The sequence below is a fragment of the Physcomitrium patens genome, chromosome 1 (genome assembly GCF_059467195.1).
Source record: "Physcomitrium patens ecotype Gransden chromosome 1, ASM5946719v1, whole genome shotgun sequence".
NCBI lineage: Eukaryota > Viridiplantae > Streptophyta > Bryopsida > Funariales > Funariaceae > Physcomitrium > Physcomitrium patens.
In genome coordinates, this window is record NC_143410.1 from 4,210,137 (window position 1) to 4,238,098 (window position 27,962).

Here is a 27,962-nt window from a genome sequence, read left to right on the forward strand (position 1 = left end):
TTCTAAGACTTTTGGATAGTAGCTGAGGTGCTTCTTCAAAATCAAGAAATACTTCTTAGACAGGGACTTGAACTTCTTGTTGGTCAAAATCTTGCTAAGATGATGTGACACCTAAACATTCTTAATGGATGGCTCAAAGATGGTGGTGACCAAGGGCCCAACAGTTCTACTAGTACACTTTGTAAATAATATCAATGATACTCAGCTTGACTAGGTGGAATGTAATAGCCTCTTCATTGGGTGTATTTACAATTTGGCACGCTATGCAAATTTCTTAGTCAATCTCAAATAAATTATTTTACATATAATTTGCATGAAGAGGAATAAAATATTTATTAAATAGGTCTGTCGAACTGATGAAGAATTATCAATGAAGGTTTTTTTTTATCAATGAAGATGGCATTAATGTTGTTCACCTTGTTCACTTCAATGATGAGCATTTAGACTATATATAGATTCAGTCTGCACATTACTTTGCAACACTAAGCAATGATATAATTGGTGATTTTATACAAATAGCCCAACATTAAAAAGCATGTCACAACCTTCTATTATAGAAACATGATAAATAGAATGGCATAGAATATAAACATAACTTTTGATTTATTTTGGCCAATGCAATTATTAAAGATATTTAAAGAAATTTTAGTCAAAGTATGGCTATCTACAACATCTTAGAGTAGAATTGTCTAGTGATACAAAAGTCACAAACTACAAAGTACATATGCACTCTTATTTTATGCACATTTGTTGTAAAAGAGCATACTATTGTACATGTTGGTGATAACAACAATAAAAAAGTTCTAAAGAATTAAGTAGTTATTATAGTAGTTAGCCAAAGGACATATGTGACCATAATGCAATATAATAATATCTCATCCATAGTCCTTAATATAAATCTACATACAACAATAAAGCCAATCAATTTTTACTGCATTTATATAATATTGATAGATCTTGATAAGAATCAATTTTTTTTAATGAAATATTTTTGCAAGTAATAATAAAAATACAAAAAATTATCTTCTAATTCTTAAGACTTGAAATATACTAAAAAGATCTCTTTTTCTTCATCAATGAATGCATGTAAAGTATTGCTCGATACACATTGTCATGTTGTAACACAATTATATGGTGAAAGATAATAATATGGATCTTATTATAAAAGAGCCAAGTTAAAGGATAAAGTAGAAAAATATGAATAAAAGATAGGAAGGTAGTAAAACTTTTAGTAGTAATATAGCCTTTTTAGAAAAGTGACTTCTATTTACTTTGTACGACCATAAATAAGGAAAAATAAGATAGATTAGAAAAATAAATAATATAAGCATCTTTAGGAGAAAATTAAGAGTAAATTTTAGTAAAAATTACTTTAAAAAATTAGATATTAATATCCAAAGAGGGCTAGTTATGAACCTGGATTGAAAACACACCCTAAGGCACAAAATTAAGTCTCAATGATGATTCAAGGGTTCTTTTGGAGATCAAAGAGTAAGTCCGAGGAGTTGACTTGATAGGATTTTTTTAAGTATTTATTTGAAGTAATTTTAGTATATATTGACTTTGTAAGAGCTTTGCAAAATTAGAGATTGTTTTGGGTGACTTTAGATTTGTGAAATAAAAAAGATGATACTTTTTGGAGAATTTCGTAAGTTTGGCAATAGATCTATAAATGATTTTTTTTGGATTTGTGGATATAATTGTGTTTAATGTATGTTATGAATTTAGATTTGATCGAACTGTTAGATTGAAAGGCATAAAGGTTTTTGTAGGTTATGATCTCAAAATTTAGGGTTTGGAAGACTAGTGTAGTTTTCATAGATATTTGTCAATCCGCTAGTTAGATTGAGGCAAATTATTTTTAAAAAGATAGTTAGCTTGTTTTTTAACAAGTGTGTAAAGTTTGGAAGCAAAGTAATGGTTCAATCAAGAGTAATTAGCTTTGAAAGATTGACATCAAGGTCAGGCAAGGAGGTTGGCTAATATCTTAGCACATTTTTGAGGTTATTGCCTATTTGGTAATTTCGATCCTTTTCATCTTTTTTTGTGCTTGTTGTCAACTTAATTTTTAAGAAGTGTGTAAAATTTGAGTTGAAATCAATGATTCATTCATTAGTTGTTGAGGTTTGACTAGGTTTTGATTAGGATTTAATTAATATTTTTATTTTAATATTTTATTAAAATTTCTATTTTAATATGTATGTATATATATATATATATATATATATATATATATATTGAATGTCTATGTTATTTTTTTATGGTTTCTTAAAGAGATCTCTAAGAATTCCTTATTTTTCTTATATAATTCTTTTGAAATTTTAATTGAATTTGATTGATATTTGATTGCATTTTCTAATCTTTAATTATAATTTAATTAAGAATCTATTAGAATTGTTAGAAATTTTTGTTGTAATTTTTCTTTTATCTTCCACAACCAAGTGCCCGATACATTCTCAAGCCAAATGCCACACAATACGACAATTTCTGTGTCCATTATATTGATTCTATCTTTCAATACCTTCTTTAGCCTTGTAATCTGATTATTGCTCATAAGAATAAGTATTCTAATGATACATTGAAATCGCCTTTACAATAAGAACTGAGTGAAAATTCTTTCTAATTATTCCTACTTCCTACTTTTTTTACCAATCTTCTAAGAATCCAAATCATTTTAAATTTTCTCAACAACATTGATACCCAATTCAAGGCATGTTTGCTGATAAGCTCCTTCTTTGAGATTAGGGCCCTTCTTGCAATCATTAATTGAAATAGTAGAGTAGGAGGCACCTAATATACATAAAGTTTTTATTGGTGAAGAAGGTGTTGATGCTATGAAAATAACAAAATAATAAACCTAGGTATTTGAAGGTTGATTGCAACATTGTTCCTATTCCTTGCTTTTTTAACCAATTTTCTATAAAATTTGATTTTAAGCATTATGAATCTTTTTAATAACATTTGCATCTAATAATTCCAAGAATATATGCATGTAAGCTGCATCTTTGTAGTTAGAGCCATTTTGATGATTGTGAGTTGAAATAGTAAAGTGATAGTCATTCAATATACAATTTTGTTTTGTAGACAATGATGATGTTTACACCATAAAAACAACAAAATGGAATTGTAGAGTACTTACAATTTAAGTACAAGATTGCTTCCATTCCCTGCCTCCATGCCTATTTTTCTACAAATTTTAATAACTACAGATTTAAAAAAAAATATCCATGCCTAATTCTAGGCATTTTTGTAAGTTTTCTATATTTTCGCAAGTTGGAACAATAAAGCAAGAGCCGCCTAATATCCAAAAAATAGTTGATGATATCAACGTGGTGAAAATATGATTAGAAATATTATGAGTAAATTTAGTGTGTATGCTCGCATTGCAGTCTGCATTGTATAGTGGTATGACTCTTAAAAATTAAATAATTAAATGCATCTCCTTTCATATGTTTTACAAGATTCCATGGACTTGCTAATACTTTTAAATGTTATTAATTATAAATTATTTTAGTCTTTTAACTTAAATTTTTTTATCAAAAATATATTACAAGTTCATTCTTTAAATGTTGGCATTGTAGGAATTTATTTTTTAATAATTTTTTTTCTTTATTAAAAATTTTAAGAAGAAAAAAATATCAAATATTATTTTATAATTTAGATAAAATAATTTTATGCAATAAAATTTTACAATCTATTTTCTATTATATGTATTGTAAAATTTAAATTTTTTATAAAATAATATTTTAATTTAATTAATAATTTTATATTAGAATAATATTTATTATATATTATTGATTACTAATAACATGATTAAAAATTATACTTATCTATAACTTATTTTTTTACATTAAAAATTATTTATATCTTTTGATACCTATTTTAAAATAAAATTACGGTTTTTAATCTAAATTTATTATGCTTTAATATCTAAAAATATGATATATTTCAATATATTTTGTAAATTAAATTTGATTTAAAAAATAGTTTTAAATCTTAAATATAATATAATAATTAATATATTCATAAAAGAAAAAAAATTAAAAATTAAAATTATAAGAATTAAATAATATCATATAATTTTATTATCAAAATATAAAAATAATTTAAGTTGAAATCATGTCAAGGACATGAATTTCTAAGAACTAAATGATTAACTTAAACCTTTATTTTCATAGTTACGACTAAATAATAGAAACAAAGGTTATAGATGATGTTTTTGTCTAAAAAAGAATAAAAAGTCAATATAGAAAGAAAATGGTGCGATTTTTAATAATTTCTATAAATCATAAAAGAAATTAGGATAGTTTGAGGGACCATCTTTTGCCAAGGATACACAAAGAATTTAAAGATTTTGATAACTCTAAGGAATTTTATTAGAAGCTATTGTAAAGTGGAGTTGCAATAGTAGAAGAGATGATGGATTCTTGCCTAGTAAAAGAAATATGGTCATTATAGAATTATCATAGGATGGATATATTTCATTAAAAAATATAAATAATTTGAAAATAATAGAAAGAAAACATGTCAAAAATATGGAACATGAGTTGAAGAAATGTAGAGTAATTGATGAAGATAAATACATATTAGATATGTTTGAAGAATCTTGCTTTAGTAATACTATGGATAATTTATAAATGCTATTGGATTTAGCTTTTGAAGGTGGTGATAAGATAATAAACATCCATTCTAAGCAATTTTATGATGTAGTGAAAGGATATGTGGATAAGTATGGAGTGAAGATGAATACAAAATATAAGATCATTGCAAAGAAGATTAAATCAGTGGCATTGCTACTACTATTGGATTTTGAAGAAAGAATTGAGAAGGCTTCCATGCAATCCAATTTAAGAGATCCAAGAAAAATAGGTTTGAATTTAATGATGAATTAATATTAGATAGTTTGAATTTAATGATGAATTAATATTAGATGGTTTGAAAGTTGGATGTGAGAAATTTTTAACAAGGGATGAAAAGAGATGTTTCAAAGAAATGCTTTCACGACATGGTAAGACATTTACAATTGAATCATATGAAATAATATGCATTGATCTAGGTATTGTGGCACTTATGTTTATTTTCACAGTTCTATATGAACCATAGAATTTAAAACCAATTCTAATTCTAAAGGCCCATTTGTCAAAGCTAATCAAATTATTTAATAAAAAGATTACTGAAATAAGACCAGTCGATCTCAAATGTGCGAGATCTTTCTAATCCACAACAACATAAAACTTCATCACAAACTAAGACAAATTAGATGAAAATAAAATTAAATAGAATTAAATAGAATGGATCATAGAAGATAAAACTGAGTAACTGAAATTAGAATAGAATAGAATAAAATAGAAAGATACAAAATTGAGTTATATTAAGAGAAAGGATCCAAAGCTGTATTTGATTAGATGCTCCAAAAAGCCCTAGTCAGTCCTATTTATACTTTGTTCTACTACCTTGGACTTTCTAGAATGTTCTTAGGTAGTGGACTCCACTTAGATAATTATCTTAAATTCTTTTTAGAAGGTTCTATGATAGACCCTATTTAAATAACCACCTTAAATTCTTTCTAGAAGGTTCTATAATGGATCATATATGATCTACTAATCTAATTCCAATTCTAAAAACTTCTATAGTTCTAACTATCTATCTCTATGTATCAATAATATAAATATCTTATCTATATCCTGTTATAGTTAGTCCCCCTCTACTAATAGGAAACGTCCTTGTTTTGCTCCTAATGATATTTTCAAATTTCTTCTTGACAATGGGTGAGATTTTGTGCAAGTTTTCACATTGCATCATGAATGGGATAACCTTTTTAAAGAACTTGGTACTGAACTTGTGGACGTCCACTGCTACACCAAAGATAGTGATGCTCCAAAATGTTGTCTACTTCATATTCTTGTTGGTCATCAACTACAACTCATGGTGGTGGTGGTGGTTAATATTGATTCAAAAAGTACTTTGACTTAGTATAAAATTCCTTCAATTACGAAATATGGAAGGCTAGATGGATCCAAATATATAGCAAAAATTCAAGGTTGTATGTGACATTAGAAATTACTATAGAAATGTAGAAAGATCCAAGCCACTAAAGTACTAATTTACAGATTTGGATTGATGTAGCAAAAGGCAAGTTGGCATTGGAGAATAACACTTGATCACCCTCTTAGAAGGTCTTGTGTTGCTAATGGTTATCCGCATATTCCTTCTATCAATTTTGTGCAATAAAAAGGTGGTGTCGTGCCTTTTGTAAGGCCATTCTAAGCTATTATATAAATTCTTTTATTTTTAGCTTATTGGTATTGATGGAACGATAGAGAGTTGCTGGCATAATTGGATGTTGACCAGTATTAAGAAAAAATGGGAAATAAGTGGTACTTGCTTGAATACTATCATTGTAAGAAAATTCCAATGGTGTCAAGTATTCATCTCAATCATTATGATAAACTATCATAAATGCCTACAACATGTCTTCCAAGGTCCAATTTGCATGTTCTGTTTGTTGATCTATTTGGGAATGGAAAGCTGTAGATATGGCAAGTAATATGCCTAATAGCTTGAATAAGGCTTACCAAAAACTTCTTGTGAAGTGTGGATCTCAATCTAAAACAATGACATGAGGTAATCTATAATAATGAAAGATAGTATCAAAAAAAATTGTGTAAGCACTGGAGCATCAATATCCAAGTGCACTATAGCAAAGTGAAGTTGCTTTGAGAGTAAATCCATAAAGATAGCAAGTGCAATATGATTATGACGCATCTACAATAAACATGTAATGAAATCCATACTCACTTGCTTCCAACATGCTGTTAAGGACATAAATCTTAAAGAAAAAAAATCCTCTATACACTCTTGTATCACTGAAAGGAATTAAAAAGTCACTCAAAGATGATATAATATTGAACTAGAATGACTATTGCCAAAAAAAAAAAGACTAAAAATTCTCAAAACAAGATTAAGCACTAGAAAGGTATTGACAAGAATGAAGAAGACTTCACTTTTGCTTCCATATATATTCTTAATTAAGAGCTATGTAGCAATGTCTTATAGGACCTTCAAAATACATTGACTTTATAAGACACCTATCTTAATTTGTAAGGTAAGTTTTTTATATGTGTGCCACATGGTTTGTTTGTTCCTCAAGCTACCAATATGTGGTTAACTTATTGACCAAGTTTCTAAGCTATCACTTAACTACAAATACATGTAAAGTCAAGCAACATCTATAAAGTTTTTAGAAAGCTTCTCTAAAAGGTTTGATGAAATTAATCTACTTTTATTTATTTTTATCTATTTCTACCTAATCATAAAGGTATTTATTAAAATACCTTTATATATCCATGACATTACCTCTTTTTCTAGGAACAAGTTCCATTATGAGTAATCTTTATATATTGAGGAAATTCAAGATGTTATGAATTGTATTTGCTACATACTTTGATCTTTGTTTTCTTTGAAGATGGTTGATAGGTCCTCTTAGCCATAAATAGTATACTATACGAGAGCAAGAAGACTACTAATTTATTTGATCATTGTTGAGGTGTCACGGACATAATCATGTAAGCTAGTAATTACATATATAAATAGGTAGAAGTAAGTAAAAGTAGGTAAAAATAAGTTAATTCTATAGTATTTAATATAGAAGCTTCCTACAAGCTTCATAGACACTGCTTTGACTTCATAGGTGTTTTTAATTGACTTTTTGGATTAGAAACGTGGTCAACAAGTTGGCCATGTGCCACACATGTTGTTAGCTTGAAGATCAAGCTAACTATGTGGCCCACACGTAGAAAAACTTGTCTTGTAAGCCAAGGCATGTGTCCTACAAAGTCAACACATATTGGAGGTCCTATAGAACATCGCCACATAGCCCTTAGTTAGATAGTATATATAGAGACAAGAGTGAAGGCTTCTTCACTCTTGTCAACTCCTTTCTTGCTTCTAGTCTAGTTTCAAGGGTCTCTAGTTTTCTTGTCTTTTGGCAATAGCCATTCCAATTTCTCTTTCAATATATATACTTGTTTATATATATTTTGTTATCTCTCTTTGAGTGAAGGTTCACTTGTCTGAATTGTTTTTTCATCGAGTTCTTATCCTTGACATGATGCCTTCATAACTTCCTTCAAATAAAACATTTGAAACACCGTTAGGAGTTATTCTTACCTCTAATAAAATCACCAAACATTGAAATTCTCTTCTAAGTTCGTGATACCGAATACATTGTATCTCGCAATCTATTCAAAGAAAGATATGTTGTTCTTGAGTATCTTTATTTTGATTTTTTTATCTTGAAGGTTAAGACAATTGTAATATCTTGTTTGATAAATCTACAAATGAAAGCTCTTGAGTTGAATCTAGTGGTTGTTGGTTTTTCATCTCTTTAACTACATACAAGCTATAAAAAAGAATAGAAGGTAGAGTATTATCTTCTTTTGATCTTGTATCTTTTATAGTAAAGATTTTTCTATTTTTCATCTTAATTTTGATGGATGTTGTTGATGAAAAACTTCAATTTTCATTGTTGCATTTACAAGATTCTTTGCTGGCTCCCATGTGCATCTACTAATATCATATCTATACCAATGAATAAGATATTCCAACCTATTTTGGCGCTACCTTGAATATAACACTTTTTCTACCTCAAACTCTTGATTATTATCTACTTCTATAAGAGGAGGTGGCATTTGACTTCTTTCCAAGATATTTATTGTCTTATACGGCTCAAAAGGATACGTGAAATAGAAGGTGGATCTTTACAGACTTTGGTAGATATAACCAATAAGCAACATGATTGACTTGTTTACTAATAGGAAAAGCTCTAAGCCTACAATAGTCCAACTTGTCACAATTGGATAAATAGGCTTGATATTGCGATGAAGTAACCATACCTTATCACCTATATTGAATTATAGTTGTTCCTTGCAATTGGTATCCATATTAATATTTTATCATTTTTGAGCTTCGTTTAATTGTGTTTTTATTATTACATGTAGCTCTGATAAATGAATTGCTAAATTTTTTGCCGCATGATTATCAACTTTTAAAAATTCAAAAGTATCAAGTCATGGATGATAATCATAATTAGCAAAGAAAGATGATTGTTGAATAAAAAATTATTATATGCAAACTTTGCTAATGGCAAAAAAATTGTCAAATCATCTTGATGATAATTCATAGTACAGCTCAAATACTGCTCTAGAACTTAATTCACCCGTTCCATTTGTCCATCAATTTGAGGATGAAAAGCCGAAGAAAGCTTTATATCCACTTTTAAAATATTGGATAGGATTCTCTAAAATCTTAATACAAATTGAGTTTTCTTATTTGATATAATATTCTTTTGCAATCCATGATAGCATTAGATATTATCAATGACAAGCTTAGTTATTTTTTTACTTGAAATAGATTTTACATATGATATAAAATGTATCATTTTGGTGAAGAAATCTATAATTACAAATATAGAGTCATATGAACTTAAATTTAGAAGATCTATAATAAAATCCATAGAAATGGAAGACCATGGTTGTTCACGTATAAGCAATACTTGGAGAACTCCATAAGGTTGATAACAAAGAGTTTTTAATCTTGAACAAACGTCATATGATTGAACAAAATCTCTTACTTCTTTTTACATTTGCAGCCACCAAAAATCTCTAGATATAAGCTCTAAAGTCTTGTTGTATCCAAAATATCATGCTGTTGGAAAGTCATGACATGCTTGAAGAATACGTAAATGTGCTTCTCCTTCTAGAACATATAGATGTCCTTCGAAATAGAGTAGGTTGTTTTTGAATTCAAAATTTGAAACATCATGAGTCTTAAAAGAAAGATTCTTGATATCATGAACAAAAAGATCAGAGGACATACTTGATTGAATTTATTTGATAAATATCAAATCAATAGTCAATATTGATTTCATTGCTTGAAGATAAAAATGCTGTAGCTTCAAGAAGATTTTTCTTTGTTGATAAAAAGATATGTCTTTTTCTTTTGGTACTAGATAAAAGTGTCTAGAAAGGGCATTTAATAAACATTGTTATTTTCAAGATTGATATGTAATTTTGAAATCAAATTTTAATAATGACATACTCCAATAAGCTTGGTGATAATTCAAAATACATGCCAACATGAAATACTCAAGATTCTAGTGATTTGTATATATTATAATTGGACTTGAAGCACCTTCTAGATAATAATGCCATTCTTAAAATGAATCTACAATTGCAAGTAGTTCTTTGTTATGGATCTCATAGTTAATCTTGGCCATTGAAAATTTTCTTGAAAAGAAAGCTACTTAATGGAATTTATCATATGTTCTCATTCATGAAAATATTGCACCAAAGACAAAGTCTGATGCATTTATTTCCATAAAGAATGCCTGAGAAAAGTTGATGCAATACAAAGTTGATGCAAAAATAAATTCCTTCTTTAAAGCAACAAAAAATGCTTTAGTTTCTTTATTCCACTCAAATTTTTCTTTACAAATCAAATGTGTAAGTGAAGCTGCAACTTGAGAAAAATTCTTGATAAAAATTTGGTAGTAATTGATAAGGTCCAAAAAGCATTACACATCTCTTATTGTTCTTAAGATCTTCCAATCTATAATAGTTTGAACTTTCTTCAAATCCATCATGAGTCTTTCATTAGAAATGATGTATCTTCAAAAGTCAAATTGAGTATTATGGAATACATAATTTTTTATCTTTGCATATAAACTTGCATCTCTTAGTTTTTGTAACACACAATGGACATAAACCTCATGTTTTTCTATATTTTTAAAATAGAATAAAATATCATTTAAATAATAGATGAAAAAATCATAAAAAAAACTCACAAAAGATATTATTTATTAGATGTTGAAAAGTAGTTGGTATATTCATGAGTCCAAAAGGTATGACATTGTATTCAAAATATACACACCTAGTTTGGAAACCAGTCTTCCATTCATCTCCCTCTTTAATGTACACTATGTTATACGCTCTTCATAGATCTATTTTTAAATAGGTCTTTGCTTCATTTAATTGATGAAGAAGTCCTAAAATCAAAGATAGAGGATACCTATTCTTGATGGTGATCTTGTTAAATCCTTAATAATCCATACACATCCATAGAGATCCATCTTTTTTTTTTTCACAAATAAGTTAGGAGCATTGATTGGAGATTTAGAATGGCATATAAAGTTCTTAGCCAAGTTTTCATCAATGTACTCTTTTAGTGCAATCAACTTATTTTGTAATAGGCTATGGATTGGTTCAAATGGTGGTTGAGTTTCTTTTTGAAGATTGATGGTACAATCATAAAAATAATGCTCTAGAAGAATATTTGTATTTTTTATTTAAAAAAACATCCTAAAAATCTTAACACTGGCTAGGAATATCAATTGATATCTTCTCACTATCACCAATGGACATGGTATATATACCAAAAGATGGCATTTCATTTGTGGCATGTATCAAAGCTCTTACATCTACCTATAAGAATTTGGATGTACTAGACTTATAGATTTTTACTTGTCTAACTAGACCTTCGAGCTAAACTATGAGATAAATTAAGATTGCAAGAAATCAAGTCTATCTGATGGCTATATCTTTCTAATCACAATAATCTTAAAACGATTGGATTAGAAGGAGATTTAATCACATTAAATATTACTAAACTATTGTGATCACTAAAAACTACTTCTATAGGAATAGTTTCATGTATAACATCCTCAAAAGACAATGAACGCCCATCTATTACTTCTACATACATAAGTTTGATTTTCTTCACTAAGCTTATATCTTGTTTTTTGACAAAGTCTTCATCTATAAAACAAGCTGAGGTTCTTGAATCCATCAAGGCTAAGAATTTGTGATTTTTTGGTCCTAAATAGACTTCTATTGTAAAACGAGGTGAGAGATCAGAGGAGAAAATATAACCTTTACTAAATATTGCACATGATTCGATTTGCATGGTTCCTATTGTAATTGGAACAACTTATTTTTTGACACATTATCTTCATTGGCAATTGTGCTTTTGATTTTGTAATTGCGTTGTTTCTTTAGACAATATTAAGCAATATGTTTAGCTTCTTCATAATATAAGCATAAGCCCTCTTGATGTTATCAACTCTTTTCTTGCTCTATGAGAGATTTAAAACATACCATATTGATTTGCATTGATTTTAGCTTTGATAAATAAGATTCTAAAAAATTAGGAGTTGTCGTTATTATTTAATTTGTTGCTCTTTAGCCATATTTATATTCTTGATGTCTTTCAAATAATTGATTGTCATATGCAATGGCTTGAGCAATAAATTGTTCTAAAGATTTTGCCTGTGGCATTGTCAATAACAAGTCTTTAACATTATTCTTGGATTTGGTTGTGAGGTTGATCTATTTACTTCTTTCAACTACAAAACTTCTTAATGCAAATTTTGAACTTCTTTCATATGCAAAGGATTAGTATTTCCTTGGTTGGCATTAGTGATACATGAAATTTTCATACTAAAAATGTTGATAAGTTTCTGAAGATTTGCAATAGTTATAAATCTATTTTCACTTCCATCAAGTGTAGCATCCATAATTTTTCATTTTATTTCAAACAACTTAACAAATCCACAAGTCAAATTAGAAGAGGGTAATTTGTAACTTTTAATGTCAAATGAATTTTTTTTCAAAGTAGAATAATCTGGTCTATATTTTAAAAAAATCAGGGTTAAAAAACTAAATAATTTGTTTAAAGATGGATAATCCACAACCTTCAAAATTCAACAATAGAAGTAGAATAATCTACTCACTTCTAAAACAAGATAAGAATAATGAATTAGGACTCTTTTTAAACTATCAAGGACATAAATCTCAAAAAAAGAAATCCTCAATATACTTTTATGTCACTCAAAAGAACAAAAAAGTCACTCAAAGATGGTATAGTATCAAAATAAAATGGTTATTGCCAAAGACAAGAAGATTAGAAAATCTTGAAACAAGACTAAAGACCAAAAAGGCATTGACAAGAGTGAAGAATGTTTTACTCTTACATATATATATACTCTAAACTAGGAGCTATGTGGTAATGTTCTATAGAACCTCTAAAATATATTGATTTTGCAAGACATATATTTTAAGGATCACTACTCTTTTTATTTTTGAAAATAGTTATTATTACTTGTTTCTGAATATACATACTTACTCATTCTCTTTTGTGTTTTCTTTTTGACACACATCTCACTTTTTTATTTACATTCTTTGAGTTCTGGTTCTTAATAATTGAATTCTAACTTTAATTATTCTACTTTATCTTTACTAAGTTTTTAATCTACCAATATTTATATATAGAATTTATATAGTATATATTTAAATATATGTTTAATTCTATATTTAAATATATATGTAATATTTAAATATTTTATAAATACTTTTATTTATATAAATTATACTAATAATTATTTAATAATAAATAAATATAATATTAAATTATATTATATAGTTTTTAAACAATAAATATATATAAGTTAATAAAAAGAAAATAGTATTTTTAATATATAAAGCTATTTTACTTTTCTAAAAACAAAATCTATCAAATTAAATTTTCTAATTTTTATTTTGATTAATTCTTAATTTATTTTAAACTATTATGTTATCAATTATTATTGTAATAAATATTTGCACATACATGGATGTATGTATATTATTTAGTTTTTAATGTTAATGGTAAATAGGAAATTAATTAAAAGAATAAAAATACAATAATAAACAATATACTAAATCAAAATCAAGGAAATGCTTTGACTGCTTTATTACTTACACTAAGAAAAATACAATTTTTAGTATGTATAATTATGATAAAAAAATTCCAAATGTTTTTACGTAAATTATAAATTCTTCATATACTAGCTAAAGGATTCTTTTAGAAAAAAAGTTTAAGTTGAATATATATATATATATATATACTCAGAAAACCTATTTTCATAATTTAATTTTAGATTTGCCATATGCAAAGGCTTAAGGCTTTAATTTTTTTATTTGAAAAAAATGGAATGACAACTGATTCCTTTTAAAATAAAATAAAATCTCTTTTACTATATATTTTTTGAAAATTATCAAAGTTGTTTCTTGTGTAAGATTGAATGCTGAAACATTGTTCTGATAATCTATCATTATTATTTTTAATCTTATTTTATCTATTTTCATTACTGATGCAATTACTTGAGATAACACGACCTAAGATTTTTATTTAACGTCATCAAAACAAATATTTTAACCATATGTATCAAATTTATTAATTTTTATCAAATTTTCCATAATCATTTCCTCTTAAGTACCAATTTTTAATATGTTACAATATTTTAAAGTTATTCAGACTTTTTTTATTGTGAATTTTGTTTTTTCATCGTTAAAAACGAATTATAAGAAATTTTATTTGAAAATTATATAATAATAATATTTTACTTTAAAAACTATTCAAAATGTATTATATTATATCAAAATTCAAATTCTTATTAATCAATTAATCTCTATTCATTTATATATGTCTAATTTTTATGTTAATTTATTTTAAAAACTTTCTTGGCTTGTTTTCAAAAAAAATTAATGTCACATAATTTATGTAATTTAAATTTTTGCTAAGCATGTATTTAAATTATAATATAAATATTATTGGTCTACAAGAAGGCATACTGATGTTATAAATAAAATTTTAATTGAAGATTAAGAGTATTACATTAGAAGAACATTCAAGTATTAAAAAATGTATCTAAGAAAATAAGAAATTATTTATTTAATTCAAATTAAAGAATATAAAAACTACTACAAATGTAAGTTTTTCAATTTATAATACTAATAAATGAATTTTTGATAAATTATGGAGTAGATATCAGATAAGGGATATAAATTTACAACCTATGAATGACCTTTGTTCTGGCAAATATTGTAAGGCAAGCAAGGAATATTAGTTAAGAAATTTTAAATAACCTGGGTATATCTACATAATATCAATAGTAAATTTTATATCAAAGTAAAAATGATATAGAAAATATTTATCATAAAATACTTTTACTATTTAATTTTTAGATAAACATTAAAAATATATATATATATATATATATATATATATATATAGATTTATGATTGTTATAGCAATTTTTAATTTTAAACTTTTTATTTTTTTAAACTTAAAGTAATATAATAAATTATACTAATCCTCTCTTACACTCTTATAATTGCTAATTTTTACAGAACAAATAATTTAAATTTTTTATATATTATCAAAATATTATTTTTTTTACAAAAAATTCAATTTTTTAATATAAAAATAATAATAAAATAATTTTGATTATCAATTATTACTATTCAATACATATATATATATATATATATATATATATATATATATATAGTAAAATCATACACAAATATATCAATATAATTGATACTTATATTCTTATTAAAGTCACACTTTTCTTTGAAAAAATTAAATTTTTTTTTATCTAAATATGAAAAATTCTTAAATTAATCTTATAAAAATTATATTCTATTATTTTTGAGTATTTAAGATAATTAAAAGTACCTGTATATTTGATAAAGAATTAATTTATTTTTGATAATTCTACATATTTTATAATAGCATAAACATGTGTAATATATATATATGGTAAAAATAAAATAATATTTTAATGTCTTGTTTATTATTATATGTTTTATGTAAAATAAGATTAAAAATGTTATTGCACATAAGTCATATAAACTATGGTTAATAAGTTTCTATAATAAATATGCATAATATAAGATTTAAATTATATATCATCATGGATGAAGTAAAATATTAATTGTGTAATCTATGAGCAAGTGATTACTAATTTGAAATCATGAAATTGAAATTCTCTAATTGTAGTTGTTTTTTGATTGTTGTTTAATTGTAGTTTTTAATTTTGTTTTCAAGATATGATAATGTGTGTGTGTGTGTGTATATATATATATATATATATATATATATATATATATATTTGAATAAATTATTTTTTATTTAGATTTTAAAACTAATTTGGTTAAAAATATATATTCTAATACAAAGAAAAATAGTTTTTAATTTTTTTTTATCTTTAACAAATCACAATTATTGTTTGCATCTTATGTTGCAATGTCTCTTATAATTTTTATTAACTTAATTTTAATAAAATCAATTAATACTATTTTTTAAAATTATAAAAATTTAGAATATTACTAATGTGATCATAGTTTTTATTATTGTCACCACAACTCACCACCTACTTGACATTTTTTTTTTAATTCCAATCAATAATTTTATTAGTATTTTTATTTTTGATTTTATTAATCAAATCGATTTGATAAAATGTAAAAATAATTAATAAAATAGTTTGATTAAATATAAAATAATTTTATTTTTTTAATTTATAATTATTTCTATTTTTAACAAAATATTAATAAAATAATTAAATGTCAAAATAAAAAATAAAAAATAAAAACTTTCAGGAATAGATTCAAAGAATAAGTAAATAAGAAATTAAAAAATAATAAATCTAAATAAAATAAGATATCATATTTACAAAATAAAATCAATAGATAATTTATTGAAATGAAATAAATGTATAGAGAGATATACATTAATTTTTAATAGACTCAAAGATTTAGTGAATATGAAATAAATATATATGAAATACTTAAAATTCATCTTATTTACAGAATTAAAAAAAATAACAAAGGTCTAACAGAATTTTATATATATATACATATATAAAGAGAGATTTATCCCCTTAAAACTAAAGTAAGAAAGCTGGTGATGAATATGAAAAACGTGTCAAAAGTTTTGTAGAAAAAGCAACTAAAGATATATATATATATATATATATATAGACACCCACAATATCCATGTGAACAATAAAACAAACAAACAAACAGTGAATCGAACAACAAATGAAATCTTGTGGATAGATAGACAAGTAGACATGCGGCGAAATAAATTGTGGGTACCAGATTTTGATTCTACGAGATGACATGACAACCATGATCGCCAGATGCTCGCACGTACAGCCTTTGCATATTCAAACCAACGTGCCTCTCTTGTTGTTCAACTACAACGACAACCACAACAACAACAGCAGCAGCAACAATGTAAGTGGCATGTGAGAGCAAAACCCACTTCATCAATGAGAACTCTTCCACAGAATCCAAACCGAAAGCAAGTGCAACGTAAAAGCAAAGCAAAGCACTGCACAGCAAGCAAGCGTTGCAGCGGCGACCAAGACTGTGCTCTCTCTCTCTCGCTCTCGCTCTCGCTCTCTCTCCAGGAAGTTAAGCATGTTAAGACAGTACCTGATCAGTGCCCGATGGACACCGAAAACCATGTTTTGAGCTTCCAGTACTTCCCACAACATTAATGGTTTCCACAGTTCACGACAGTACTTGAAACTCTAGTGTGTTCGGTGCGTAAGGTTCTCGGAATGTCAGAGCTGGAAGTTCGTGCTCTAGACCCTGTTGCAAGACTCTAGCACGGAGAAGCATCGAGACCTGGGTTCTTCTGATTTTCAAGCGTCGCAAAAGCTGGTATTTCTGTGAGTGTTTCTGGAGGGGGCGAAGCACTCGGTGAAAGACCATGCGCCGGTATTCATACCCCCGGGGATGAAAGGTGAAACCTATGCCGTTGTCAAGGAAAGTAGAAACTTGGTCGTTGCGGGTCGTCAAGGAAAGTAGAAAATCGGTGTGTGGATTGCATCGTATTGTGTGAAAATCTGGTCGGAGGCATTACTGACACCAGCTCTGGTAGATTCTCCGCTTTCATCCCTGGGTGAAGTCTGGATCGATCCGGCCACGTCAGTGGCAGAGGTGTGGGCGATCTGGCGTTAAAGGATGTCATGGTGGTGAACGTTGCAAACACCTATCTTCGTCCAGGCACAGAATACTTGTGTCCCTAATGACTTCGGTTAAAAAGTACAGATCCGGACTTGTGCAAGTTCCTCTAGCAGTTCACTGGCCACTTCATTGATCTTTGAAGTGACCATGTTCGTCGACATTCGGATAGAATGGTTCACGATCTAACGCAATGCGTCAAAGTGATCAAGCACTGCAATGATTTGCTTTTATTCTGAAATTTGACCCCCAGAGAGACTTTACTCGGGCACGTGAGTTTTCTCTCAAGTGGTGACGATTCACAGACGTCCGCTGAAGAAATGGTTTCGATTCACGACTGTTCATTATGAAGCATCGAGGAAGTTCGCAGCCATGTGATCAACAAGCCGCATTACAGGTGCGATACTCATTCCAGGCAGACTCTCAGAAGGTGGCAATCTCTTTTAAGAATATTGGCTCTGCAGACCAACTAAACTTGATGGGACAAGTGGCCCACAGCAATATGGAAGTTCCATTGACAGAGTTAATGGCGTCGTAGCTCATTACGAAGCGTATCACACATGTGACGACAGATTTCCTGCAACCAGTATTCTACTCTAGCTAGGGAAATGTGAATGCGTGTCCAACTAAACAACGCTATCGTGTTAAAGAATTCGACTCGAACATTGAAAAGCCTACTGGGTGCGACAGAGGTGCTTCGTCGACCCATGTACTGTATAAAAATAGAGGATCGTAAAAGTAGGTTCAGAGGGCCACCCAGTCCCAAACTTCAGGGGTCATCAGATTGCGGACAGCAAAAGACAAGTCTGATGCTCTAACAACCATAGAAATCAATAAGATAAGATCGACGCCAACTGTATCCTGGACCTAGGCTGTTGACCATAGATAACACGCAAATGGTTGCGGTTTTGTGCCAGTGCTTCGAATAGGGGCGATGCGTGTCCGACGGCGCAAGCATGATGAAAGCTGTACCATGAGTAAGTATAGTGCGAATCACGCAGGTGTCATCTATTCGTCTACCCATTAGCAGCACTTAATTTTCTAACTGTAACGCATCTGCCCTGCACTGTTGAATTAGGCTTCACTAGATTAAGCAATTAACTAGCTTCGAAGTTCTGAGCACAATTCAAACTGAAGGTATCAGCAGGCAAAAGGAATCTAGTCTCTTTATGTGTGGACTCCTAGAACTGCTGTATACAAGAGGAAGGATGTCCAGCATTAGTTCATGTTTTGGGCACAACTCAAGCACGTGAGAGAAACCACGACATCAAGAATATGATAATTGGATTCGAAGCTTTGCTTGTAAGATCAAAGCGTAAATAAATAATTCACAACAAAAATAAATCTTAAAATAATCAGTCCTTGAGCACACTGTGTGTAGAAAGTAGAATTTTGGGAATTAGTGGCTACAGAAATTTAGGAATTAAAGCCCTAAATAGACATAGCAATCACACGCAATCATACCACGATCTGTTTCAAGTTCCAGACAGTCTTAAGTCTCCTGTTTTAACGTTCCTGAAGTGTGCTGATTTTGGCTGTCCAATGTACGAAAATTCACCACCCACTTCAACACAACTCCTACCCTGACAAGTACTGCATGGGGAAGATATGTGACCACTGAACAACATAGCAAAAAGTTGAGCTAATTTGCTCATTTTATAAAACAAAAAGAGAAATAAGAAGTCAAATCGTTTACCTCAAACAGGTTGAATTCTAGAATTGATACCTAAATATAAATTCAACAACTAGACGCATGCACGGTAAGCTTCCAAAGACATATCAAGAATTTGCTGACTGTAACTTCATTATCTGCAGAAAAATCAGCGGCCTCAGGTCAAATAAAATGATCGCTAATCTTTACAATGTTATTGCAAGGTTTTCTGATCCCCTCTCTGTCATTAGCAACCACCACTTTCGCAAGATGTAATAATATTTGGAAAGCTTTGGGAGTTATGTTATGTGGTACAGTCGACCTGGTAATTTAGAATTGCAAGTATAAAAGCTTGACACACTTTATGAATAACTTAAATACTTCGTAGCAATGACATGGTAGAGCAGGAACAAATTAGTTTCAAGACTAGAAAGCCGCACACATAACATCGAACACCTTAATCAGATTAAAAAAACATTGCATGTTTTATGATGAATCATTGAGGAGTGATCCCCATTAAGCATATAAGGTACTGCAGATTGATTTCAGATCTTACCTGCTTCACATATGGAGCAATAGTCGCAGAAGTTCAGTACTTAACTTTGTGCAAAGCCCTGTACCGCATTAGAGGGACCAAACACTTGGACGCACTGTAAGTAATCAAAAAAACATCTTCACAAGTCATCAACGGTGACTAACAAGAATGCTAACTTTGTGAAAGACTCCGAAACCATACAACTCCGGCTTCGTCAAGGCATCATTCACATTCAAATCCCGTTGGCTACTACATTTCATAAGACGAGGACAACTAGAATGCAGACGAGCTTTACAAGTAACCAACAGGGAATCAGAAATTAGAAAGTGTTAGAGAAAGGATAAGCAGATTCGGTGGCACGAACAGAGTAAAATTTTGAAGTTGGCAGATCAAGTGCCTGATTTTCAATTGATAGTTGGGCCAGCTCTACAACATGCATTTCATCTACGCATTGATGCAGAGCTGAGCTCGCAGTACAAATGTTGAATAAATCAGACCTCGGTATCCCAGAAGGGGACTGCAGCCGGACACTGTTTTGCATGAACCACCCAAGTTCTCATGTTCCCGGAACCCAACATGCTGCGGGCAACTCATCTACGGTCGAATTTATACTTACTAGCAAAATTGCTGCAAGTGAAAATGATCAAGAGAGGTTTAGGGCCCTAAGTACGGTGATAAAGAACGGGCGGCGTTTAGACATAACCACAAGGACTCAAGTCGTCTCAGTTTGTTTCTCTTGCAAGACATAAAAAGTACTACAATGCTAATGGTCCATCTCGACCTTTGCTATTACCTACCAAGCCTTATTCTTAAATGAAACCTGGATATATTTTCAAGGAAAATCCAGGGAAAGCTATGATTATGATCCCAACGGGTGTTATCGATCATCGACAGGCATCAAGTATGACCCCACCAACGCCAACCTCGGCTGTCATACTGTCTGTTTGTTATCGTATGAACTGAATCCGCTTATTACACGGAAGTAGTGAGGAATACGATGGCGAGCATCGCCACTGAAGATCAGTGCAATAAAAAGAGCTGCTTCACATCATTTTCAAGGATAGGTGGCAAGTCACTCACGGGTTGCTCGACACTATCATGTACATAAATTTTTTAGGGGGTGGGGGGAGGGGGGAGGAGGCGGGGGTGTGGGGAAATGTAAAAGGTCCCATGAATAAATGTCCTATGCACTGGATTTTAAGCAGACGGTATCTGGGGGCTTCGAGATTTGGAGGGGCGTGCATACCTTAAAAATACCATATTTGATACCTGACTCGAGTGACAAAAAAAGCTCCAATTGTGATCAATCCACAAAACCACGTGACCGACTCGGTAGAACAAAGATCATGGACATAGCGATATAGTACAATCTCGTACTCAATAAGGTTGGGGCCGTTGCGTGTGCCCACTACCAGTTGCCCAAGGATTGATAACATCCTGCGGCGTCGCCAATTGCGCTGCCTGCTGGCTGTTCAGGTTCGGATTGCTCTGTGGGACTATGTTATACAAGTTTTGTAATGCAGTCGATGGGTTATAAGAGGACAAATCCGGTGATTGCATTGTCGGTGCAGCTGAAGCTACTGTCACTTGCAGCATCGGCGGCTCGTCCTCCGCTAGCGGAAGCCGATCATACGTTGCGCCCGTGAACGACGTCGCAACCACCAAAACTGGGCTGGCCGCCATCAACGCTCCTACAACACACCCACCCAAAACTTGCCCCGACGCCCCCGCAAAGGAAATTGTGAGCCCCGTTGTAAGCCCTGCTGGAGGAGTTGGAGACGGTGGAGGCAAATACGACCCAGAGAGCGAGATGATTTCAAAGCGGCCGTGGATGGTAACAGTCGCCCCGGGCGTTGTAGATTGCCGTAGAGTCACATTCGTCACAGTCCCGCTTCCGCCCATGACGCAAATTCCTCTCTGTCGCCGACGAGCGAAGTCTGCAACGCTCTCCCAAACATCATGCCCACTTGCAACCTCCAGGATGTGGGGTCTCATGGCATTCCCGTTCTCCCTGGTGATAATAACTGGAGGTTTAGGTTTATTTTTGGAGCCAGGAGGACGACCTCGGGGTTTACGAGAAGGTTCACCGGGTCCAGGTGGTGGTTTGCTCTTCCCCTTGCTGCGTTTACGTGGTCGGCCAGGCACGCTGCTTCCGCTTTGCTCTTCGTCTGAGGAGTTCCCTCCTGGCGGAGAGGGTCGGGAGCCCATCTCTGCTCCACCCTCCACCCCGGCCATGCAAACATGCCCGAAGTTCTCCGCCGCCGCCTGCTTGTACCTATCTTCCCACAGCTTCTCGTGATGGCCCCTCACGATCCCCCACGGTGCATCAATCTGAGTCACTTTATACGAAGTTAGGGTCGCCAGCGCTGCACACTTTGTCACCACAGCAGTGCTCACATAAACACTACCCTCTTTTCACAGGCTCACCAACAAACGAAGTTGCGGAAACACTTACTTCTTGCGTCTTGGCTTTTGCACAAACTGGGGTTTTCCTTGAAAAGACAACCAAACACGCGGGTCACTTTCGAGATTGACCAGGCCCACCACCGATGATGGGTGAGTGACTCCGAGATAGAAACCAAGACGATTCCTTTCCTATTTCACCGAGATCTACATCACGCAGGATGAATGGTGCACCCCCCAGTGTTCGAGAGGATTGTCGTAAGCTAGAATTCTCTGATACAACGTGCCCTGCTATGGGAATTTGGGAAAGTGGGAATCCGAGTGTGATCACTGAGAGCTTCAGGCAGTAATGTTTTAAGGTAAATGGGAGGGGGAGGGTGAGAGAGAAAGAGAAGGCGTATATCACGTGAGGGATTGCTCACTCATGTTGCGCTTGGATTCCGACACGAGAGGGAAACCTGAATGATTTCGACGTCCTTAGCTTCCCAGTAGATGAAACAGTAAACAGGTGTGTATTGATAGCCGATGCTCCTACAAACCCCAAGCACCAACGGCCTTGTTTTCTATCTCACATCTATCAGGAAACCCCGACAGCGGAACAGCGAGCGCTGGCGTCCACAATACCTTCCGCAAGGAAACAAGCTGCCAGGGGACTACAGCCAACCTTACAAAAACGAACCAACAGTCGATCTCGTAACCAGCTAGAAGTCGAGCTGCATGTAGTTGTAATAAACCTACCAGGCATTTGTCAGATACCAGACGCCCACTGTCACAAAAGCCTCCCACCAGAAAAACAAACTACCCACGCTACGGATCCAGCAGAACACGGATCGGCCCTGGGTCGTGAAGCCCGGCACCGCCCTTACAAAATTTCGACACCTAAAAGCGGAAAAGCCTGAACCAACGCAAAGAACCCTCTTTACTCGAAGCAAGGACGCCGTACTCCCGCGCTAGAGGTTCGTCCACAAGGACAAGTCCCACGCACTGCACACAACCCCACCGGCAGCCTAACCCGTCATCACTTGCACACAAAGTCTTCGGACCAGCGCAAGCCGCACCAAGCAAGCCAACCACCCCAAAATTGCTTCTCTCAGCTTCGATGCGCCCCCTCGCTTCAGGCCAAATCTACACGTCGTGCACCTACTATACTCTCCGCCAGTGGAGACAACAGCTTACGACACAATTGCGGTTCACAAGCTCTGCCTGAACAACAACTAGCACCCCTACAGTCGTAGCACACTGGAGCAACTTCGAACGATCTGCCTCGGTTGTCAGCCTCTCCTGCAGCTAGCACCTCGCACCCTCTTCCCCGAAGCATCGAACCCTCAGCACCCGCTTCACACTTCTTCCTCCTCCTCCGTCACGGTGGGTTTCAAGCAGGGTGAGGGGGGTGGGGGCGTCATGATTCCGCCTCGGTCCTCGTCAAGGCTATTGAAAAAACCGGCCTTTGACCGCCGCATTAGTGGTGTCGCCGTGGCGCAACGTGCGGGGCCCTCCGAGGCGAGGGCCTGACCCTCGCGGCGCGGGCGTCGTCCTCCCGCGGGGTTCCCGTGCACCCGCGCTTCCGTAACCCCCCCACCCCGTCGGAACGCCCATCCGTGCGCCGTCTGCCCTGGTGGCTTCAATGCGCTCTACTACTAGTCCCCTCCTTCTTTCCTTCCTTGCTTACTTACACCTCCTCCTCCCCCACACCCACACCGTCAATCTCTCTCTGTCTCTCTCTGTCTCTCTGTCTCTCTCTCTCCTCCATCAATGCTTCCCTGATCATCTCCCACCATTCGTCTGGCACCGCTCCGAGTCCAACCCCGCCCCAGTTCCCAGTCCTGTTGCTATCACTGCTGCTGCGTCACGCCTCCCCACCCTACTTCCCCTCCATGTGATCCCCACCGCAGCTACATGCGCCTACAGTGCCTGCAGCCTCTCCCACGCACAAGTTGAATCTAGCAGCAGCCCCAGCGCACCGTTTGCTTTCCCAGCACAAAGGCGCACCCTAGGCGACGGGTGCCACTGCTATACCGAAGGGTGCCGCTGATCAATGGATCGTAATTGCTTAATTTGAGGGTACCTGATCAGGTTGATTGCATGGAAGAATGGGAATTCCCATCCGTATCATGGCCATGCCTCTCTGGAACGGAGGCTCCTGGTGGTTGCGTGGATGCTCTGTCGACCCTCGTCCAGGTTCTGCGAATGACGCTCCCTGTGCAGTCAGTCACCTGTCAATTTTCTAAACCCGGTGGAGTGTTTCCAGCTCCGTTCTGGGCCCACACGTTTCCTGATAACATCATTGCTATTGCTCCCTCTGCGTGTGTCTCTCGCGCTCTCTCTCTCTCTCGCTCGCTGCGTGTGTCTCGCTCTCTCTTCCTCTCTCTCTCTCTCGCTCACGCTCTCTCTTGTTGTATGTGTGTGGAGCTTTGCATCAGGACAGAAACGAAAGCGTCGATCGGTAGCGACAATGCAGTGTGGCTCATATTCAGCGCCGCGCTCTGCTCTCGACAGCGGTACCAAGTTTGTTGTGTGCATGATGAGATCCCCCGGTGCCCTTTTCCCCTTGTAGTCGTTTTTTTGTTTCCAAGCCACATGCTGTTTGTTCGGTTGTTCGCATCAATAGAAAAAGGGGGAGATTGCGAGGCTGACTGGACCATGGCTGTGGAGCTTTGCGAGCCCACATTTGTGTCCACTGGAGGCTTCTATCAATGGCTTCCTGACGCTTTTTTTGCGGTGCTCTGTTTTTTGCTCTCTGGAATGTCAGGTTCGCTTACTTGCTCCCTCATCGCTGCAGTGGGAGGTTAGCAACAATCTACACCAAAAGATACCAAAAACCAAAAAAAAACAAAACAAAACAAAAAAACAAACAAAAAAGGTTAAGTAAATACTCTGTCTTGAGTCTACGTGGCATGAAAAATTTAACAAACTGGAGCGCGAGAATTATGAACCGAATCATGAAAAACAAGAAAAGAAGGTTTATTTTTTGTTGTTGTGAAGTTGTATTGGTTCTTTTTATTTTATTATATTTTGTTGTTTAAAAAAGCTGTACAATGATTGTGTGATGTTTTGTCTTTGACTTATTGCTATGTTCTGTTTTGCAATGGAAAAGTCTTCTGAAGAGAAAGCACTATGCCAAAGATTTCATTATAAGAGTTCGGAATAGACAAACATGTGAGTTACGGCATTAAAAGTTGATATTATCTTGGGTGAGGAAAAAGATAAAAATAAAAATGAGATGGGATTGAATGCAAAATAGCTTCTTTCATGATGAAGAATGGTAAGCCCATTTTGCAGTATTTGTGTTTAAATGCTTCCTTTTAAAATTGGGGGTTAATGAGGGGAAATTTTGTCAAAAAAAGCTTACTCAAGTTACCAAGTCTTTACAATACCCTTTATTTGAAGGATAATTATAATTTTTTCTATTTAGTAATATGTTTATTTACTAGATTCTATGTTTCTCAGCACCAATACACTTTAAGTATTTCAGTTTAGTTTTTATTCATTTTTAAACACAATTAAAATAATTATAAATGCTCTCCTGTTCCAGGTAATGTATATTTAGCAAGAAATATATATATATATATATATATATATATTTTTAATAGTAATATTTTATTGAATTTTGTTGCTTGTTTCATCACAATTTCTACATTTGAAAAACACCAATGCAGATTTTGTTCCATAAAATCAAATATTAGCTTACAAAATTCAAAGAATCAATTATTAAGATTTGAACAAGACTAAAGGTGCCCAATTGAGTCAATCTAGATAATGAGGGTCTTCTTTGAAGAAAAAAATGGATTATAAAATATTAGTTCAATTTTTAAAAATATGGTATTGACATTATTGAAAAAGATAGTATTTTCTTCTTGAGATTTTAGAAATGGATTACAGGATTACAAGTCAAGAAAAAATAATGATTGGCTACAATGATTGTGAAAAAGTAATGGTAAAAATCATATGGCTATATATATAGCAAGTCCTTTGTGGATTGGGTTTGATATCTTGACTTTTTCTATTAAAATAATAATTAAGGTTACCTTTTTATTCCCATTATTGACATCTTGCAAAATTGAATATGAGCACGTTCTATTCGAGAGTAGGAATGAAACAACCAAATTCCAACCTAACCATGTCCATCCATCCGCATGGGTACGTTCATCCAACACATGTACATTCCTCTATTTACCCTGAATTTAGAAGCCTGGTGTGAACAGAGACATCTGGTAAATATGAGGGGCCATACCAGGGCTCAAATATTAGGGCTTGTTGTAGTAGCCTCAACGTGGCTATTACTTGCAGGCCAGCACCAACCCAGCTTTGCATATTTTATTGAGCTTTAGTGAATTCTATTTTTATTTCTATATTGTTAGAGGCATTAATCAAAACCAAATATGTCACATTGAATACCATCTACTGGAGCAATTTTCATCTCCCACAACATAGTCAGTACATAAATTTCATTACACTAGTACTATTATTATTGCATATTACTTTCTACTTTCATAGTACTATTTTTAACAAATAAGCTAAGAAAAAATAAATTTGAATAATTGAGAAATGGGTTTGCTTCAGCTACATCCTACAAGATGAATGATAAATATTCTGGGGCAGCAGACAATGACTTCAAAACTTGTCAAAAGGAAGCATACTATTGGCTATTAACATATATATATAACATATATATGTATATATATATATATATATATATATATGCACTTCATTCCACCTTTTCCCCTACACTTAGCCAACTCTAGAAGTATTAGTAGTTCAATTTTCTTCTTAATCTTATCAATTTTCTATTGTTTTTTTCATTCGATTGAGCATGCCATGTTCAAAAATGTTGAAGGATTAGGGTACAAGATGACATCAGTGGCTCCATTGGGCCCCATCTCATTATTTTATTTTTGCTTCTGTATGTGCCCCACCTGAACAAGCACAAACTTTTCAGTTGGGAATGTTGTCTCAAACAACTGCTATGTAGGGGACCCTGAAGCCAAGCACTCTATTTATATAAAATGCCCTCTTTATGGCTGGGCAACTGGGGATGTCTTAAAAGGAAATAAGAACTAGGAAATTTAGGAAATCATCATGTTCTATGTTGTTTTGATAAAAAAAAATCATTTTTTCAGTTGGAGCATGTGGTACCAACAAAAGGAACATGTGTACATGTGAATATATGCACACATGCACAAAAACACACACACACATCAGTGTGTTTAAAAGTGTTGTAATAGATCAAGGCATTGTCATAAATCACATAACATGTTTTTGCTGTTTTGGATCTTATATTGGTTCCGACTATTTCTGCAAAATAAAAATGAATAATAAATTTATTTCAAATATATATATAGTATAAAAATTTAAATTATTCTGTAGAGTACACAGTTATGTTTATAATTCCAAGCCATTTTGGTCTTATTTTCACCACTCCATTACATATTTCGTTTGAAATCTAGAACAATTCATTGGAAATTGAAATGTTTGGGATACTTGTAAAATTCTTTCATCGAAATCACCAAAATCAGGCACTTGT

General features: G+C 32.8%; 2 protein-coding genes across 7 annotated transcripts; one reads left to right on the forward strand and one right to left on the reverse strand.

Annotated features, from left to right (window-relative positions):
• Nucleotides 1-20,406: 20,406 nt before the first annotated feature.
• LOC112284791 (AT-hook motif nuclear-localized protein 16) lies at nucleotides 20,407-23,816 on the reverse strand. 2 transcript variants are annotated; one of them, XM_024525040.3, is made up of 2 exons: nucleotides 22,494-23,816; nucleotides 20,407-22,369 (listed from the first exon to the last, which is right to left on the reverse strand). In XM_024525040.3, exon 2 carries the CDS (start codon nucleotides 22,271-22,273, stop codon nucleotides 21,416-21,418), a length of 858 nt encoding a protein of 285 aa, XP_024380808.1. In that variant the 5' UTR covers nucleotides 22,274-22,369; nucleotides 22,494-23,816; the 3' UTR covers nucleotides 20,407-21,415. The 2 variants fall into 2 exon arrangements, with proteins under 2 accessions (XP_024380808.1, XP_024380798.1); XM_024525030.3 differs by having other exon boundaries at nucleotides 20,407-22,377.
• Nucleotides 23,817-24,478: 662 nt separating this feature from the next.
• On the forward strand, nucleotides 24,479-26,837 carry LOC112284800 (uncharacterized). Of its 5 annotated transcripts, none has more exons than XM_024525080.3 (3): nucleotides 24,479-24,619; nucleotides 24,862-24,975; nucleotides 25,191-26,837. In XM_024525080.3, exons 1-3 carry the CDS (start codon nucleotides 24,532-24,534, stop codon nucleotides 25,229-25,231), a joined length of 243 nt encoding a protein of 80 aa, XP_024380848.1. In that variant the 5' UTR covers nucleotides 24,479-24,531; the 3' UTR covers nucleotides 25,232-26,837. The 5 variants fall into 5 exon arrangements, with proteins under 5 accessions (XP_024380848.1, XP_073386205.1, XP_024380838.1 ...); XM_073530104.2 differs by having other exon boundaries at nucleotides 24,862-24,939; XM_024525070.3 differs by having other exon boundaries at nucleotides 24,867-24,975.
• Nucleotides 26,838-27,962: the final 1,125 nt, after the last annotated feature.

What these genes read in the sequence shown, in the direction of transcription:
- LOC112284800 (XM_024525054.3), top strand. Translation starts at nt 24,532, where the DNA reads ATGGGAATTCCCATCCGTATCATGGCCATGCCTCTCTGGAACGGAGGC. An exon ending in CTCTGTCGACCCTCGTCCAG is followed by an intron (nt 24,620 to 24,866) that starts GTTCTGCGAATG and finishes GCATCAGGACAG; the next exon opens with AAACGAAAGCGTCGATCGGT.